Source organism: Caretta caretta, chromosome 3 (genome assembly GCF_965140235.1).
Source record: "Caretta caretta isolate rCarCar2 chromosome 3, rCarCar1.hap1, whole genome shotgun sequence".
In the NCBI taxonomy this organism is placed as follows: Eukaryota; Metazoa; Chordata; order Testudines; family Cheloniidae; genus Caretta; species Caretta caretta.
Window position 1 is genome coordinate 131,422,044 of NC_134208.1, and position 18,168 is coordinate 131,440,211.

At 41.9% G+C, this 18,168-nt stretch overlaps 1 protein-coding gene across 1 annotated transcript in view; it reads right to left on the reverse strand.

Moving 5' to 3' along the window:
• Nucleotides 1-3,400: 3,400 nt before the first annotated feature.
• The window catches only part of GALNT2 (polypeptide N-acetylgalactosaminyltransferase 2), a 169,329-nt gene continuing 154,561 nt past the window's right edge, over nucleotides 3,401-18,168 (reverse strand). Inside the window, exons 15-16 of the mRNA XM_048843911.2 lie at nucleotides 9,678-9,797; nucleotides 3,401-6,702 (exon numbers count right to left, since the gene is read on the reverse strand). Of these exons, the coding sequence (XP_048699868.1) occupies nucleotides 6,547-6,702; nucleotides 9,678-9,797 (276 nt within the window). The 3' untranslated portion in view covers nucleotides 3,401-6,546. The remainder of the gene's footprint in view (nucleotides 6,703-9,677; nucleotides 9,798-18,168) is intronic.

Below are 18,168 nucleotides of genomic sequence, written 5' to 3' on the forward strand. Positions count from 1 at the left end.
CCACACTTTCCACAGCAGCAGACACAAGAGGCTACATCCTCAACTGCCCTAATGATGGCTTAACCCACCCGCAAACATCTCCTGTGCAGGGGAAACCTTGGGGACTGCTGAGCTGCTGTAACTCCTCCCCACTTCCTGCAGCCAATGCATGGGGAGCTGGGAAGGGTGCCATAGCAAACCCAGCTACCAGAACAGCCCCTTGGAGGCACAGGCAGCCAGCACCACTTAGATCAGCCCTTAAGCTGCTCTGCGGAGATTGTTCTGGAGCAGACAGGCCCAGGGTCAGTGGAGCATGGCAGTCCATGGCTACCTTTGCCTATGTCCAAGCTGACCAGCGTGCTATGCGGGGGTAGCTTGAGACATGGCCAACTCAGTAGAGACAATGTGTTGCAGCTGCAGAAGAGATGCAGACTTGCCCACAGGAGCGTGGCTTGGCTGGCCAGAGTTGGAGAGGAGAGGACTCATTTGACAAGGTTTAATCCAATCATGTGGCAGCTGTGGCTATTTAGTACATCAAGTCCTATTTTCTCATTTCAGTGTCTATAGCAAGCATGGGGGAGGGGTGGGGGTGGGAGGTTACCTTCCTACCTCCTCAGGGATAATGTAAGAGCTGTTATTCTCTGCCTGTAATAATGTGCGAAAATCAAATTCTGTTTTCACCAAAATGATAAATAGTATTTTTCCATTCACCTCGTACAAGTACTGTAGTGCAATCTCTTTATCGTGAAAGTGCAATTTACAGATGTAGATTTGTTACATAACTGCACTCAAACACAAAATGTAAAACTTTAGCGCCTACAAGTCCACTCAGTCCTACTTCTTGTTCAGCCAATCATTAAGAGAAAGAAGTTTGTTTCCATTTACAGGACATAATGCTGCCCGCTTCTTATATACGTCACCTGAAAGTGAGAACAGGGGTTCGCATGACACTGTTATAGCTGGTGTCACAAGATATTTAGTGCCAGATGCACTGAAGATTCATATGCCTCTTCATGCTTCAGCCATCATTCCATGCTGATGATGCTCATTAAAAAAAATAATTCATTAATTAAATTTGTGACTGAACTCCTTGGGGAAGAATTGTATGTCTCCTGCTCTGTTTTACCCACATTCTGCCATATATTTTGTGTGAGAGCAGTCTCGGATGATGATCCAGCACATATTCATTTTAAGAACACTTTCACTGCAGATTTGACAAAATGCAATTTCTAAAGATAGCTACAACACTCGACCCAACGTTTAAGAATCTGAAGTGTCTTCCAAAATCTGAGAGGGATGGAGTGTGGAACATGCTTTCAGAAGTCTTAAAAGAGCAACACTCTGATGTGGAAACTACAGAACCAGAACCACCAAAAAAGAAAATCAACCTTCTGCTGGTGGCATCTGATTCAGATAATTAAAATGAACATGCATCTGTCTGCTCTGCTTTGGATCGCTATTGAGCAGAACCTGTCGTCAGCATGGACGTACTTCCCCTGGAAGGGTGGCTGAAGCATGAAGGGACATATGAATCTTTAGCGCATCTGGCATGTAAGTATCTTGCGGCGCCGGCTACAACAGTGCCATCCAAATGCCTGTTCTCACTTTCAGGTGACATTTTAAACAAGAAGGGAGCAGTATTATCTCGTGCAAAAGTAAACAAACCTGTTTGTTTTGAGCAATAGGCTGAACAAGGAGGACTGATTGGACTTGCAGGCTCTAAAGTTTGATACTGTAGAAAATGTTTAAATAAATTGTATTCTATTATTGTTTAATTGCACCATTAATTTTTTTTAATCACTTGACAGCCCTACTTTCAATAAGATGACATATTTCCATTAACTGCTTTTCTATTATTCAGAAATTTGAATTCAGCACTGAAAATGAATCAAGAGTCTCTAATGGGTATTTTGGAATACAGAATTGTTAGAGAATTAATCAGATCTAAATGAATGTTTCATTTATAATAATTACATTTATTGGTAGTCAAGATTTTCAGAAATCAGCATAGATGGAACATCAGAGATGTCTCACAGATGGAATGTGGAACTACATAGATTATTCGTGGGAAGACTGAGTTTGATGTATAGGTGGGATAAATTTGTATCAAATACTACACCGGTTGCTTAATTATATTTTCATGCCAAGCAGCAGGAGATACAATACCACTTGGGAGCATATATTAAATATGATCTATATAAAAGTGGACATGGCCACTCTTTGCATACAGTTTGAAAATGTAGAAAAATTGTAACTTTTTCAAACGGAATGTGTGGTTTATTGGATGTTTGGCTCATTTAATCCTGATGTTTTAATGCAACTTCTAAATGAAAAAGTAGTGTCTCTTTTGCTTACTGTCATTTGAGTTATTTGATTTCACCCAAACATGAATATAGCTCAGTAATGTCTTCTATAAAGGCCTGTTTTTACCCACTCGTAATACAGGATTCCAGTACACAGAGGGATCATGATTTATGTCTCAGAGGTAGGGGTGGTGAAAATGGTGGCAGTGCTAAATTCTGGTGTAGCCCCACAATGACCTAGCAGGGCTGGATAGGTTAGGTGTTCATCTCCTCAGGGACCATACGGCTCTGTTTATATTTTCTCTCCAGCAAACTAAAGGCCCACGAAGGACAATGGGAGTTTTGCGATTGATGTCAGTGTGGGCAGGAGCATGCCCCAAGGCTGGCCCTGGGAACTCTGATTAGTGGTGCTGACTGGTCAGTGAACAAAGGTGTTTCCCCAGTTAGCTCTGGATTTTGTCCAGGAAGTTCTCAATGTGATGCCTTGGGAGGTTCGGGTTTTCCGAGGGGCACAGCATTGGTATGATTCCTGAGCGGAGCTAGACCAACACGAAGCACTGTTGAAAGTCCCACCTGAAGTGAATGCCCCTGCAAGAGCTCTATCCCTGCCACTGTTATTCCCGCCCATCTGCCTCGTTAGAGAGCCTCATTTTCCCCACCCATCTAAATCTCTGCTACTAGTGTTGCCAGATTCTGTTCCTCGCTGCTGGCCTGAGCTGTTGCTACCAGAGGCTGCCTCTCCCCTGAGCTTTTTCATACTGAGGGAAGACTTGGGGAAACCAGGTATGCTGGAGGAATGAAGCAGGACCCTGATCCTCCTGAAACTCCCAGCAGTAGATGACTTTCTTGCCTACAACAGCAGTCCTCAGCGGCCACAGAGAGTCAGGGAACTGGCTGGTCATCAAGAGGAAAATAAACCCTCGATAAGAGTTTCCTACAGGTTAACATTTAAACTCACTTATGTGTAACTTTTCTCCTGTGAAAAGACACCTGTAAAAAAAAAAATTTTTTTTTTTTAAAAAGGACACTCACGAAGCAGTCAAGTGGATCAAAACATGTGGAAACAGCTGCCAGATAATCATGCATGAAACCAAATAATTACAGCATCAACCACAATCTTATCTATAAAGTAATTATTTTCTTTATTTAAGTTAAAATTTTCAAGGATGGTTTCCATCTATAAAATGAACAAAGGACAAGCTCTGTACAGCAGATTTTTTTTAAACCAACTGAAAAGGATTTCCAAACTATATTTTGAAAATTTGCAAAACAAGCTTACGTGTACCATCATTTTTGCTTTGAAGACGATAAGAAAAGTTCTTTCAGAGAAGACTCCATCACAATTGGATTCAGGGGTTCTTAGGAATTTTACTTGTCTGAAAAATGGGCTCATAATCCCGATACTTTAAAAATAATTAAATCACAGTAAGTAACTTTGGCACACAGTCATGTAAACATATCTAACAAAAGGATACAACCTCTTTTCTGTTCTGTGCCCACGACACATACAGTGATGCTGTCTGTTGTACAGCTCCTATATTAAGACACACCTGCATAGCTTCCATAGGGGTTTAGAGAGATATTTCTGTTTCACAATATGTAGGATGACATTTAAAGACTTGGTTTGCAATCAAGAGGGGGGCGGGATTTATAAAAATTAAGACTTTTTACTAGTTATCCTGCTTAGAGGTAGAAATCAGAAGAGTCAACATTATCCAGACTCACTCCTGATTTCAGTTAGCAGTAGCTTGTCCATTTGCTAAGATCCAAGTCATAGAGGGGAATGCAGCATAGTATGAATTTAGTGCACCTTTTAAATTCTCTTCTGTCAGAACAATTAGACCATAATGAATTTGCTGCTGAGATCAGTCTTCAAGAATTCAAAGTTTATTCTCAAGAGTAGCAGCAATCCCCACCATGACTGAATCACATCCTCGGCAAACTCAGCTAGTTTCGGCCTAATATAAGCTTAAAACTTAGGTTGACCTAGCTACGTTGCTCAGGGGCGTGAAAACCTGACACCACAGAGGCAGAGTTAAGCTGACATAAGCCCCAGTATAGACACTGCTAGGTAAATGGATCAATTTTTCCATTGACCCAGAAAACTCCCTCTAAAGCAGATTTGCTACAGTGACAGAAAAACCCCGTACATTGCTATAGCAAGTATCTAGCGTCTTTTGTGCCCGTAGCACAGACATCCTCAAAGGGTATGGATGTGGAGAAACCGAAGGCTGAAAACAAGTTGTTTATCCACTGCATGCCACCTTGAAACAGACAAATGCCCAAGGTTTTTAACTGGAGGAGATAAAAGGATTGAAGGGCAGGGGAGGAAGAGAGAGATCCCTCCTCTTCATGTATTTGTAGGAGAGTTGGACAGAAGGGAGAAGCGCTGATTCAGTCTCTTCCCTAAGTGTTCCTGGTACACCCAAAAGGACACCGGTGTCGCTCCACAAATGCATGTTATGCAACTCCAACTCATACATCAGACAGATTTATGGGCCTCTTATTTCAATGTCTGTCACTGCAAAGTAAAAACCATTTTGCATGGAGAGATTCCACTTACTGTACTAAATGCAGCCAGAAAGGAAAGTGCAGCTCATGACATACTCTACTCCCAGAGACCCCGAAAAAGGAAAAGAACACTGTCATAGTACGGTTTAGTAACAATATTTCTAAAACTCTCTTTATAATCAGTCCTTAGGCTTTTGAGATCCATTATCGTACCAAACTAATTTTTTAACTGCTCATCTCCAAAGTTATCAGTGCAGGGTTGTTGCCAGCACCGATTCTTGCCAGCATCTTTCTCTCTTTGCTTTTTTTATTTTATTTTTAAAACAAATGCTTCAGTGAGCTTAACAGTTTGTATAGTCTAGGCAAACATAAGCAAGTAGGTCAACGCTGGGGTCAAGGTAACTGTGACAGCATTGCTTTAATACAAAAATGTCAATTGGGCTGAAATTGTAAATTGTATTTGTTCTAAGGTTAAAAACACCACTTGGCATCTGCTGGTACCCAGAGTAGAGCCTGGATCAGTTTCAACAATTCTGTTTGAAGGAATAATAATAAAAAAAACCCTCAAGTAGGATACCCCATAGCAGGTTTATAAATTAAACAAGTGCAACTCTGAGATATCATGTAGCTGCTGATCCTGGCAGATTAAAATTTATGATGATCTTGTGCTATCTGTACACAGTGATGCTACTATTCTGTCTTATCCTGACTCATTAAGACAAAGAAATTACGCTGATCAGGGTCCTGCTAAAAAACAAACTGTGCTGAACCCCAATGGCTGCACCTGTGAAAGAGCTGCACTGCTTATGTAAATTTTTTTTAATAAAGGAAAAAAGTATTTTAAAGACCAAGTACTAGAGAAATGTTCAACATAAATATCAAGTACAAGTTTACAGATACCCAGGGCACATGTACTGAATTCCCAGTCAGAAGAGACAATCCAAGCAATGATGTGTGCAGATCCATCAGTTTGTTCTGCTGTTTCCGCTTCCTCCTCCTGCGTTCCACAATCTCCAAAGATGGTGAAGTGCTAAGAAGCAGGTCCAGTTTGAAAAGCAAAAGCATCCAGTGTTAGCATGAACAAGACACACCTTCACAAAGTTTTGTTCTCTCAACATTCCAATCCACTTTCCGGTTTACGTATGTTAATCACTTGGTTGGTAATTACAAGATGAGGAAAACTCATAAACAGTTGGGAACTGATAAAATATATATATTATATATATAATATATATATTTAGAGTCCATCATAGAAAAGTTCATATTCAAATATACCAATTACACATGGAAAAAACCTTCAAAATGACACTTCAGCTTCTGGAAACCACAAATGAGGATTTCTATGTAAATGGAGATTTCAATTTCTCCTAGCAGTTTATATTCCCCCACTCTCCCTCCCCCCACCCTATTCCCTTCCCTCCTTCTGCATGTTAAGATCCATTTTCTACTGTACATCAATTGTTTCTAGGGATGTTAATCATCTGCTGTGCAAGTACTAAACTGAAGTCAGACAGGAACTGGTAAGTCTTCACACCAGAAGGGAACTTTGCTGCACTACGTTCAGTGAGATAATTGCAGTGTTCCACGTCCCCTTGGTTCTCTTGTGTTCGGCTTTGTTCTCTCCTATTTTCAGACGAAGATGGAATACTGAGGTATATAAGTTCCGTGGAAAGTTTAAGAAATATATCAGTAATGCAATCAAAACTTTGCCCAATGTCTAGGAAACAGGATTGCGTTGTGTGTGTAAGCCCTTCTACTGCTGTAGATTAAGTGTGAATTTCCACTGTTGCGACAGAGAAGGATTGCAGACCTCAACGGTAAGACCTCCATTTTTGGCATTTCGGCTGTCTAGACACAGATTACTGCCAACATGCCTCAGTTTAGAGTTGCTCTCAATTTGCTCCCATTTCTGGAAAAGAAAATAAAGTAATGAGCTATCCAAGTGTGGATAAAAATGTGTTTCATATCCTGCCTTCCTAGTTCTCCATCCTCAAATCCCTTCCTGGCCTCTGTTTGTGGTAATTCTGAATACTGAGACAATAGTTTAGATACTGTCCTTTAAGACTTGTCCAAATTATCACAAGCCATGCTAAAGCAACCATTAATCCAGCTAATACTTTGTACTAGAAATGGAGGTTACACAGAGTCATTTTGTCCAGCTCTCTCCTCAAATACATACAATCCCAATGCAATGCCAGGTTAGAGGCCTGCAAAGCCTGCAAATGTGTTCCCCCTGACCTGCGGGACATAGAAATATCAGCACTAACTTCAGCTCCCCCCCTCCCACAATGTTTTCAAATTGTAATCTCAAGAATTGATCCCCAAGACGGTCTTTCAGAGGTTGTGGAAACCATGGCCATAGATCCCTCAAATTTTTGGAATCCACCTAATTAATTTGTGGCTGTTAAAAGCAGCACTGGCCAGGCCAATGCTGAGGACTGTTGTCTGACTGACCAAGTATGGGACTCAGAACAAGGGACACCTGTGTTGTATTTCTGGCTGACAGTTTTCCCACTGTGACCCTTGTCAAGAACTCTCTTCCTTGGTTTCCCTATCTGTTAAAATAGGGATGATACTTGTCCTGCCTTTAAGGGTGGAGTTTGTGACAAAGTTGGTAAATACTGTAACTAGAATGCACACAAACCCTCTGACAGATGGAGACCTAGCAGGTCACAGCCTATTCAAAGAACTGACCTTTGCCAAATTTTCTTAAATATTGGCAACTGTGCATAGACTCTGGCATAAGCAGAACTGGTCTCCTCTCCTGGATGAGAAGGGTTGGGCTGACAGAGGGAAGGGAGATACCTGAAAGTTCTGACCCAAACATATTTTGTAAAACATGTTTCGTTGGTCCCCTAGTTAACATTCTCATTAAATAGTATCTCACAGAAAGCAAACTCCCAGTCATGAAGTGTTTGCAGAATGGTTGCTCCGTGAGCACAAAAGCACAGAGGCTCGGAGGAAAGAAAAAGCCATGGCTTTGCAGAGCAGACTTCTCTATGACGATATGAAAGGGGTTTGCTACCGAGATGACTCTGCAAATGTGATTTTACTTGTGCATGGCAACTGGAAGACAAAATAACTGTGCTGCTTAATAATGCAATTTGTTTAGGGAGCCTGGTGCTCTCACAAAGTGCAGTCCTAGGTCTTCCTTCATTTTTTGCCTTCTCCCCAACTCCAGAAAGGCTTTTCCTTGTAATATTTTCCTTTTAAATGATATGTAAGACATGTCAGTTCTTGGTTGCTGAGGGAGAGGGAATTGAGCTCTATTCTCTTCAGAGACAGACTGCCACATGTTCAGGCTTCGCTGAAATACGAGCTTCAAAAATATATTATGGATCTGTCTCTGAAATAGTTTTGATAGCGTAGACCCATGCAGTATGCACAACCGCTGCTGGGCTGACCTACTTATAAGGCAAGGTTGAGGAGGACAGCTTTGTATATTGAGATTACATGGACAAAACCTCTAAATGCACACCCCCCCTCTTATTGATCTCTGCTCCTTGCATTTATGATTATATTACCATTACACTGTTTACTATTATACTAACATCTAAGCTGTAATATATGTTGGCAATTATTTGTTAGGTCTTCCTTTACATTCTACTATATTAACTTATGATAGTTTCACTTAGGAACACAAGAAAAATATGCACTTGCAATGTAAATAAAAAAGTCTCTAGATTACACAAGTGCTATGAGCACTTAACATTCTTGTTGTTGAAACAGAGACAGACAACACGTATCAGTAAAAATCTAAACCAAATATTCTAGAGACCCGACTGCTGTAAACATGTTATACTAAACTGTTACCTCATACGGACAGATTTAGTGCATTTCTCATTGGTTTTAGATGGGGAGAGGAAGGAGGTCATCTGAGCGCAAAGCTGCAAAAGACCTCTAAGGTATTTGTGAGATGTTCTCACTAGAATTATTTGATGGAGGACTTGGAGGGAAAAGGTTTACTGTGCAGGTGTTATTGTAGCTTTCCACCCATATTTCGTAATGCACTTTAAGCAACTGCATACTCACATACCTTAGTAAAAAGACTTCAATAGAAAATAGAGCCAAACGCAACCCTCAGTTATACCTATGCAACCTCAAAACTTCATAGGGGTTTCAAGGGTGTAAATGAGGGCTCAACTTGGCCTAAATTTGGACCTCCTGGCCTCCCAGGTTACAATCTTCAGAAGGGAGGGGTTACACGCTATTTTCTCCATCTAGAAGCCATGGTCTCTGGAATGCGGTTTGCCTTTACATATGCCTGCATGTATCTTTAATCTTTCCTCAGTTAAGGTCATAAAAAGGAAACAGTCTTGAGCCTTTGTTGTTTCAGTGTTTTAGGTTTACCTAGTTTGCCAGCATTTAGATTCTTGTGGGCACATTGCCTTGATTATTAAAATAATGTTTGCTTTAATACCACCAAGAGACCTTAAAAGAGGGGTCACTTTTAGCAGGCTACCAAGAGATTTTGACAGCCCTCTTCTAAATATCTAACCTCCATATAATTTAGTGGAAAAAATGTAGCATCCTTACACTTGTTCCACTAATACTGTCTCTTTTCCACTGGACTCCTTTCTGAGTTTCATGTCCATCTCAAATCGAGTTAGCATCAATGCCTCTCTGCAGCCACACAAATGGGTGAAGCGCTCAACACACAAGCACAGCATCACTTCATTTCTACTGCAGTTCCCAACTGTCCTGCTGGCAGAGTGTCATATCTGCATCCTGATACATACACACGTGGGGCAGGGAGCAAACTATTGGTTTGTACAGGCCAAGAACCTCAGCAGGTTATGCATGTGTGCGCGCACACATGGAGATTTTTGATTTTCCAGTAGAACTGCTTGCACAGTGAGTTACATTAATACATTATGTACTCACCTGTCTACTGTCATTTTCTCTGCAGCCCTGGAGTTTTATTAGTGAACTAGGTGCTCGGTCCACAACAGTAAGGCACAAATCCATATGTTTCACTGACTTGTCCTTAGTTAAGGCCCATTCCTGGAAGACAAGGAAATAAAATGAATTATATAGATTTGTATATATATAGTTGTGAACATAGAAAGGTGCAAAAACATATGCACACATGCTGAGCTGGCCTATGTTAGACTCCTGTAAAAAGGCTCAGAAGAGACTTTCTGTAACCAAGAGCCCCACTTCGGATTTAAAGCATCAAGTGTTTGAAGAGTGCTTTTTCCAGAGTTTTAAAAAGTATAAACTAATATTCCAAACTGACAACCTTTACTTATGACTGGTCAGATTCAGAGCCCATTTTAGCTGGAACCATATTGAAACATGGTCCTCTAGAACCCACAACGTAGCTGAGGACTAATTTACTGTGAAATTGCATCTTGGTACATCTACACAGCCCACAGCAGGGAGCCTCCCAGCCCAGGTCAACATACTTGCAGTTTGGAATCTGAAGCCCCTCCACCTGCCAAGGCTTCAAAGCATGAGCCTCATCTCCAAAGAGCCATCTATGCAGCTATTTTTAGAATGCTAGTGTGGGCCCCGCCAACACAAATCTGCCCACGTGGTCTCAAAACGCTGCATAGACATCCACTCAGTGCCTCAGCATAACTCTGGAGAAACACTGTTGCCTTGTGCTCCCTCTGCTGGCTTTAATGCATGATAGGATGTAGCTATACACCTGGCTACATAAAAGCCACCTTTTGTTTATATTACACACACGACAGTACATTAAATGAAAGTTTAGATTGCAAAATACCTAAAAGTTAGGAAGTGTCAGATTTACTGTTCCCCACTCAATAATTCTGCTTACTTGTTCTTCCTACCATCCTGGGCACTAAATGAGGCAGGGGAGCCGTGGAAAATAATCAGTGTAAATGTTCACATACTATCATAATACATATGCACAAGAGGCCAAATTAAGGTTGCAAGGGCAACTACAGATTGACATTTCCTAATTATCAAGTTTGACTTTGCCACCTAATTATCAAGTGGATTTTGCCACCTAAATAAATTTTCTTTTAAACACATTTTTGTATGCAACTTCCTAGTATTTTCTTAAAAGGAAAAAGGTAGGTTTGGTCTCTATGCTCCTGTGACACATGACCAAAAAGGGTTAAGCAGCTTGCTGGCTAATTTACCCAGATTCAACCTTTAGAGACAGGTTAAAAAAAGTATGTAAATGGTAATTAGGGCCATTCCATGTGAGATGGGCTAGAACTTTGAAATGCAAACCTGTATTGTTAGAGAATGATGTTAGAGGTGATACTAATTGTGTTTATTTATATCTTGTTAGATGTTAGCCCTGTAAACAGACAGTTCCTGTCTATTACTATAGCTATTCAGAGATCAGAGATTGATTCAGAGATCAAAAGGGAATATTAACATTTAGATGAATCTTGGGTGAAATAATGTCATTGTCTATATCAGTGGTTTTCAAACCTTTTTTCTGGTGACCCACTTGAAGAAAACTGGTGATGCCCGTGACCCAACGGAGCTGTGGATGATGGGTTTGGGGTGTGGAAGGGGCTCAGGGCTGGGGCAGAGCGTTGGAGTGCAGGGTGAGGGCTGCGGGGTGGGGTCGGGAATTAGGGGTTCAGGGTGTGGGCTCTGGGCTGGGGCACGGGCTTACCTCCGGCAGCTCCCGGTCAGCGACGCAGCCGGGATGCAGAGGCAGGCTTCTCTTCTGTCCTGGCACCGTAGACCACGCTGCGCCCCGGAAACGACTAGCAGCAGGTCTGGCTTCTAGGCAGAGGTGCGCAAGCAGCTTTGCGTGGCTCTCACCCACAGGCACCGCTCCCCCTCCCCCATTGTCCAGGAGTGTGGAGCCAGTGCTTGGGGCAGGGACAGCACGCGGAGGCCTCTGGTCCCCCCGCCTAGTAGCTGGACATGCTACTGGCCGCTTCCAGGGCCAGCGTGGTGTTGGAACAAGTAGGGACTAGCCTGCCTTAGCTGAGCAGCAACGCTGATGGGACTTTTAACGGCCCAGGCAACAGTGCTGACCTGGGTCACAACCCACTGTTTGAAAACCACTCATCTATGGCCTCTTTAAAGTTTGTGATAAACGGGTTAATGGATACATTACCTTATGTTAATCCAGGTAGTTAATTTCCAGTGATGTATAGGAAATAGAATGTTACACTTCAAAAGCCTATTGTTCACCCAGGACTGTATGGTAAAGAGGCTGCCCAAAAACTGTATAAAAATTCTTGGGACCTGATCCTGTCATCTCAGATCTGCTTGATGCTTTATGCAGGGGAAGCTTGAGTTGTAAGACTGAGATCTCCAGTCCCACGTGGATCAGCCTGGATATGAACATTGGACTATAACCTATTGACTAATTCTGAAGGAACTCTTTGCAACTACAAAGCTCACCATCTCTACTATGAAACTGACCTCAGAAATGTATTAATGTCTGTATGTATCCTGATCTTTTAACCAATATGCTCTCTCTCTTTTCTTTAATAAATTTTAGTTTAGTTAATAAGAATTGGCTGTAAGTGTGTATTTAGGGAAGATCTGAAATATTCATTAACTCGGGAGGTAGTGTGTCTGACCCTTTTGGGATTTGTAGAACTTTCTTATATGAGGAATAAGATTTTCAGTAATCCTCATCATATTTAACTTGGATGTCTGGGAGGAAGCCCAAGAGTGGGTTGCTATAAGGGAACTGTGTTTTGGCTTCTGAGTAACCAGTGAGGTATTACAGAAGCTATTGTATGCTGGTTTGGTAAATCTAAGTATTGGAATATCCACCAGCTTTGGGGTTTGTCTGCCTCATTATCTGCAGTTTGCCCTAACTGAGTAACCTCAGTGTGGCCCCCCGGGAGCCTGGTCACAGCTCCTGATCACTCCCCATTCTCTGGATTCCTTCTTCCTCCCAGGCTAATTCCCTCTACCATTGAAGGCTACCTCTACACTTTCAATTCGCTTCTTAATTAGGCTTTTCAAGAATAAAGTCTACTCCTGGTGCCTGAGGAGGATTCTGAGCTGTGTAATAGGAGACCTAGTTGCACAGGACTCAATTTATTAGCCATAACATTAACAACTATTTTGCAAGCAACACCCATGACCGTAATAGATTAGCTGATTAGATCATCAAATTTTTCATTTGATTTATCTTCTGATTTAACTGCACTTTTGGCATGCATTCTCTCTTGCAACTCCACTAGATTAAGAATGACTCAATTTCCTCATGAGAATACACAAAAAGAATAATCAGAATTTCTCCAATCTCCTACCATTACCAACTATTACCATCATACCGATTTAGTAAACAGCTGCTAGCAATTCATCAGCTAGAGACATTGAAATTATACATCGTAGGTGTAAAGGAAAGCACAAGAACATTGTTAACTCCCCACCATCCCTTTGTGAACCACAAACCTACTTAAAATTCAGACTCCAGTTTAAAACAAACTAAATACTCAAAGTATTTTTAAAATGTGTAGTTTCAGGTAACGGAAACGTGACGTGACATTTGCTGGATATTTCCCTCCAATCCTTATATGATTAACTGCCATTGTTTAAGAGCAAAGTAAAAATAATGGTCATTTGTTAGGACTTTGATTTAATATTATGTAAAGGAACCAATATTTTAAAACCCTCATGTGAATTTCTAAACATCAAAACCATTGAAATGTATACCCTCAGAGATCCACATTGATGCTTAATGGAAATAAGCAGTACCAGCTAGCTGGTAAAGCTGGTCACTTCTGTGAACCACGTAGACTCTCTAAAAATATATATCTTTTTAAATCTTCACTAATTTTCTGACTCTAGTTATGTTTCAGGAGGGCTCCAATGAGCTCTAACTGAGGCTACGTCTACACAGTGCCCCAGAATGTACTATGTAGATATGAACTGCAGAGCGCACCAAAGTGCTGCAATCTAACTTCCCCGTGTGCATGCTGCTGGCAAATTAAAAGGTACCTAAGCCTACTTACCATAGTCCACTTTCTAACAGGACTATGTTAACAAAAGCTAGGTACTTTTTAATTCACACCTGCAGTGTCCACAGAGGTAGAAGTTCCAGAGGAACTATGGTGGCATAACATCATAACTGGAGAGAAACAAGGATATTCCTAGTCAACAGTTGAGTGTTAAGGCTCAGATTGCACTCCCTTTGGAAAGTTAAAGCAAAACAATTTTGTAGGCTTGCACTGTCTGACAGCCTTGGCATTCTAGATCAGTGGTTTTCAAACTGTGGGTTGCGACCCAGTACTGGGTTGCGGAATGTAAGGCACTGGGTCATGGCGACTCTGGTCAGCATGCCGACCAGGCCATTAGAAGTCCCATTGGAGGTGCTGCCCGGCCCCTTCCTGCACCCCTGGCCCCACCTCATAGTCTGCACCCCCAAACCCAGAGCCCCCTCCTGTACCCCAAACCCCTCATCCCCAGCTTTGTTGGGTCGCGTGAATATTTTCTTCAACTGGGTTGCCAGAAAAAAAGTTTGAAAACAACTGCTCTAGATGCTTTACAGTTAAGTACTCAAATCGCCCTAATGGGTGACTCAGTAAAATCTTCCCCCTATTGTCTGCATATAAAACTTTCCTTTGCATAGCTGTTACTTAAATAATAAAAGCCTAATTAAAACTGAAAAACCTGCTATCATTCCTTGAAGATTACCAGACACTGACAGACCGAGGGGGCAAGTTAGAAAGGAGAGGGTGGAGTATCCTTCCAGGCTCCAACCCCACATTGCCAGAATGAGGCAATTCTCACAGTAGATTACACAGATATTCAAAATAAAATCCTGCAGCTCTTCGGAGCTCCACTGGGCTTGTTGGGCTTGGATTCCCTTGGTTGAGCTGAGATGCCCCAGTGGGCTTCCTTGAGTGTGGCTCATTCTTGATAGGCAAAAAGATACGGAGGGATTTCTCTCAAACTCTACCCTAGGGGTGGCCAACCTGAGTCTGAGAAGGAGCCAGAATTTACCAATGTACATTGCCAAGGAGCCACAGTAATATGTCAGCAGCCCCCCAGCCGCTCCCCAGCACCTCCACCAATCAGTGCCTACTCCCCCCACCCACTGCAATCAGCTATTTCACATGCACAGGTGGCTATGGGGCGGCGGGGGGAGGAGCGAGGGCATAGCAGGCTCAGGGAAAGGGGCAAGGGCCTTGGGGGAAGAGGGGGAGTGGGGGCAGGACTTGGGGCAGAGCAGGGGGTTGAGCAGTGAGCACCCACCAGCACACTGGAAGTTAGCATCTATAGCTCCAGCCCCGGAATCAGTGCCTATGCAAGGAGCCACATATTAACCTCTGAAGAGCTGCATGCGGCTCCGGAGCCACAGGTTGGCCACCCCTCCTCTACCTACTCATGGTGCCAAACTGAGTTGTCACTCTCAGATTCTGCTGGGATGTATGAAGCAGTTCTGAGCACAAGACAGCAGCTTGGAAGAGGTGCAATTAATCCGTACCACCCACACCTGAACAATCCAACCCTGGGTTCAGATAAAAATCATGATAGTACTTTTGATTAAAAACCTAACTACCCCGAAGTCAATACATTTGAAGTCCAACACCAACCTCAGCTCTGCCCCTTGCATCTTCATTGGTTTTGGGACAAGCACCCCACTTAAATCCATCCACCCCCTTGCATCTATTTTTACAACATAACACCTCCTCTATACCATACCCTTACCAAAACTCTACATACTTGTCTGTAAGCTATCAAACCATGAAGTTCCCATCCTCTTGTATGTTGCCCTCCCAAATGGAGTACAGCGCTCACCATCTCACTTCCACCATCCTGTTTTGGGAGCAACCCCCCATTCTATCAAGATAATTATCCAATTCAGATCAGACATCTTATTCTGTTGGGTGGGTTAACAGATTACAAACCAGAATCCACCCTCCAGATTCAGGTGGGAATCCTCCTATACCCTAATACAGCATGTATGTACAGATATGCTCATGATTCCCCACTTTCCCAATGTGGACTGCATCAGATAAAACACTAAAGTCAAAGTGGCACTAGGAAGCAAGAAAGTTGCATGTTTGATACTCTTTCCCCTTATAGAAAGTTAATTCTGATATCTCCCGTTTAAAAATGCCACCCCTCATCTCTGCTCCTGGGCAGCTGCTAGCTTACATTTAACCAGAGAGGCAGACTTTTGGGTTTCTGCACTTGCTCTATTAAGTTAAAGCCTTGGTATGCCAACATAACAAGGGGTAAGTATTATTCTTCTAGGAACTTCCCTTTAAAGTGAAGTTAAATCTTAAAGCTTTCATGTTGTCAGTGAAAATCCCTGCTAAAAATTCCACCCTCTCACGGGGCCACGAGAAAAGTCCTGAGCAAGATAGTTAATACTTCAAAAGACTATGTTCAGAATTATCAGCATTGCCTCAGTGTTTCCAATGAGTGGTGAAAGAAAATTAAAACCTCGCAGAGTTCTAGGTCTACTCACAAAGGGACCTCTGTTTACTCAATCATGCCTTAGTCAGAGCTGAATAAAATGATCTTTAAGCTATTCAAAACCAAGCACAAAAGCATCTAAAACAAGTTGAAATCCAATTTTCCCTTCATTACAGTCTTTTCAAACAAATTGGAGAAAGGAATGGACAGGATACTATACCGGTAGTTTCAAATACACTGGGTTGAAAGGATTTTTCAAGTGGATGGTTGCTTAAATGCAGAAAAAAGAATTAGCTTGAAACTAGCTCTCCGTAATGACATATCACGGCAGATCACCTCTCCTGGATCTGTGCTCCTGTCTGCAAGCAAGGCAGGAGCACCAGGATCAACATCGTAAAGCCACTGCTCTCAGGGGGATTCTTGCACCAGCCCTTCATGGAATGTGGGCAACTATGGTGCTGTGCCAATTCCTTTCAATGTTGTAGGTGAAGTCAATCCCACATATATAAAAACTAACTTAAAATGCGTATCCTCTGTCTGGGAGGATAGTAGGTAAAATGGTAATGTTATGAAGAATTTCTCCATCAAACAACATCCAGTTAAGCGGTAGGTATTACTTTCTAGTAATTTGCATCCATAGATCTCAAAGGTATTTGCAAAGGAGATATTTATTCCCATTTTACATATGGAAACTGAGGTACAGAAAGGCTAAATTTACCTAAGTTACACAGTGAACCAGTGGCAGAATTGGGACTAGAACCCAGGTCTTCCCATACATTTCCCAGTCCACTCAAGCACACTGCTGTCTCCACAAAAACTTCTTCAAATATAGCCCATATCAGACACCCATTCCTGGAAACAAAATGTCTACCGGTTTGTATAGCAACACATGCATTAAGAATAGATAGAACTCATATTGATTTTTGTTGTTTTAAGAAAATTAGAGATACCTCTCAGAACAAATAATAAAAATAGAAATCTAAGACCTCAAAATAAAAATTAATCGTTGGGAACAAATACTCCTTCTAGTCAACCACTTTCCTGAGGAGCAGAAATGCTAGCAAAGGAACTGCCACTGGAGGGACTTGTCCACCCTGTGGGTGGCTTCAGATACTTCAGCTTGTATGGTGGCATCAGCAGTTTTCTCAGATGATACTCCTGGTTCAACGCACTGGGTCTTTCATCTAAAGCTCAGGCCCATGTGGAAAACCCTCTCATTTAGGTGAAAGAGGAAAGAGTGTGGGGATCTTTTCAGCCTCAAGAGAAAATGAAGAACACCTGTTTGTGGGACTCTTTCTATCAGGCCAGAAGACGCTCTCGACATCTTCCTTCCGGTATCAGAGACCTTACTTGGCAGCCAGCCTCAATTACATAAGCAGCAGCCTCAGCAACATCAGAAGAGGCAGAGCAGCAAAAAATGCTTTTAGGTAGAGAGCTACTTCAACTTCTGCCACCTATTTATCATCTCCAACAGGAAGAACACAAATTTACAATATTATCCAAAAGCCCAGAGCACTTTTAACTTCTGCTTCTCTTTTGGAGGTCAGGTGGTGTGTTTCTTTCTGGCTAAGGGTGGAATTACTATGATTGGTGGGTCCTAGAATCCTTTCATCTTGGCTATGTAAGCCATTTCCAAGTCCTGTCCCTTCCCAACCAATCTCTTTCATGAGTAACTGTTCAGAGTGTAGTATTTGCTGAAGCTGGTGGTCATAGAAGAATAACCTCAGCAGTACAGAGGAAGATTGTCTCTCAGACCAAAACAGAAAAAAACCTTTGTCCAACTATGAACCTACAGAAGCTGTACAGCTTCATTGGAAGTTTCACTTGCTGACGTTAGCTTCTATCATATTTACTAAGGCTGTCGATTAATCGCAGTTACCTCATGTGATTAACTCAAACATTAATCACAATTTAAAAAATTAATTGCAATTAATCGTAGTTTTAATCATACTGTTAAACAATAGAATACCAATTGAAATTTATTAAATATTTTGGATGTTTTTCTACATTTTCAAATATATTGATTTCAATTACAACAGAATAC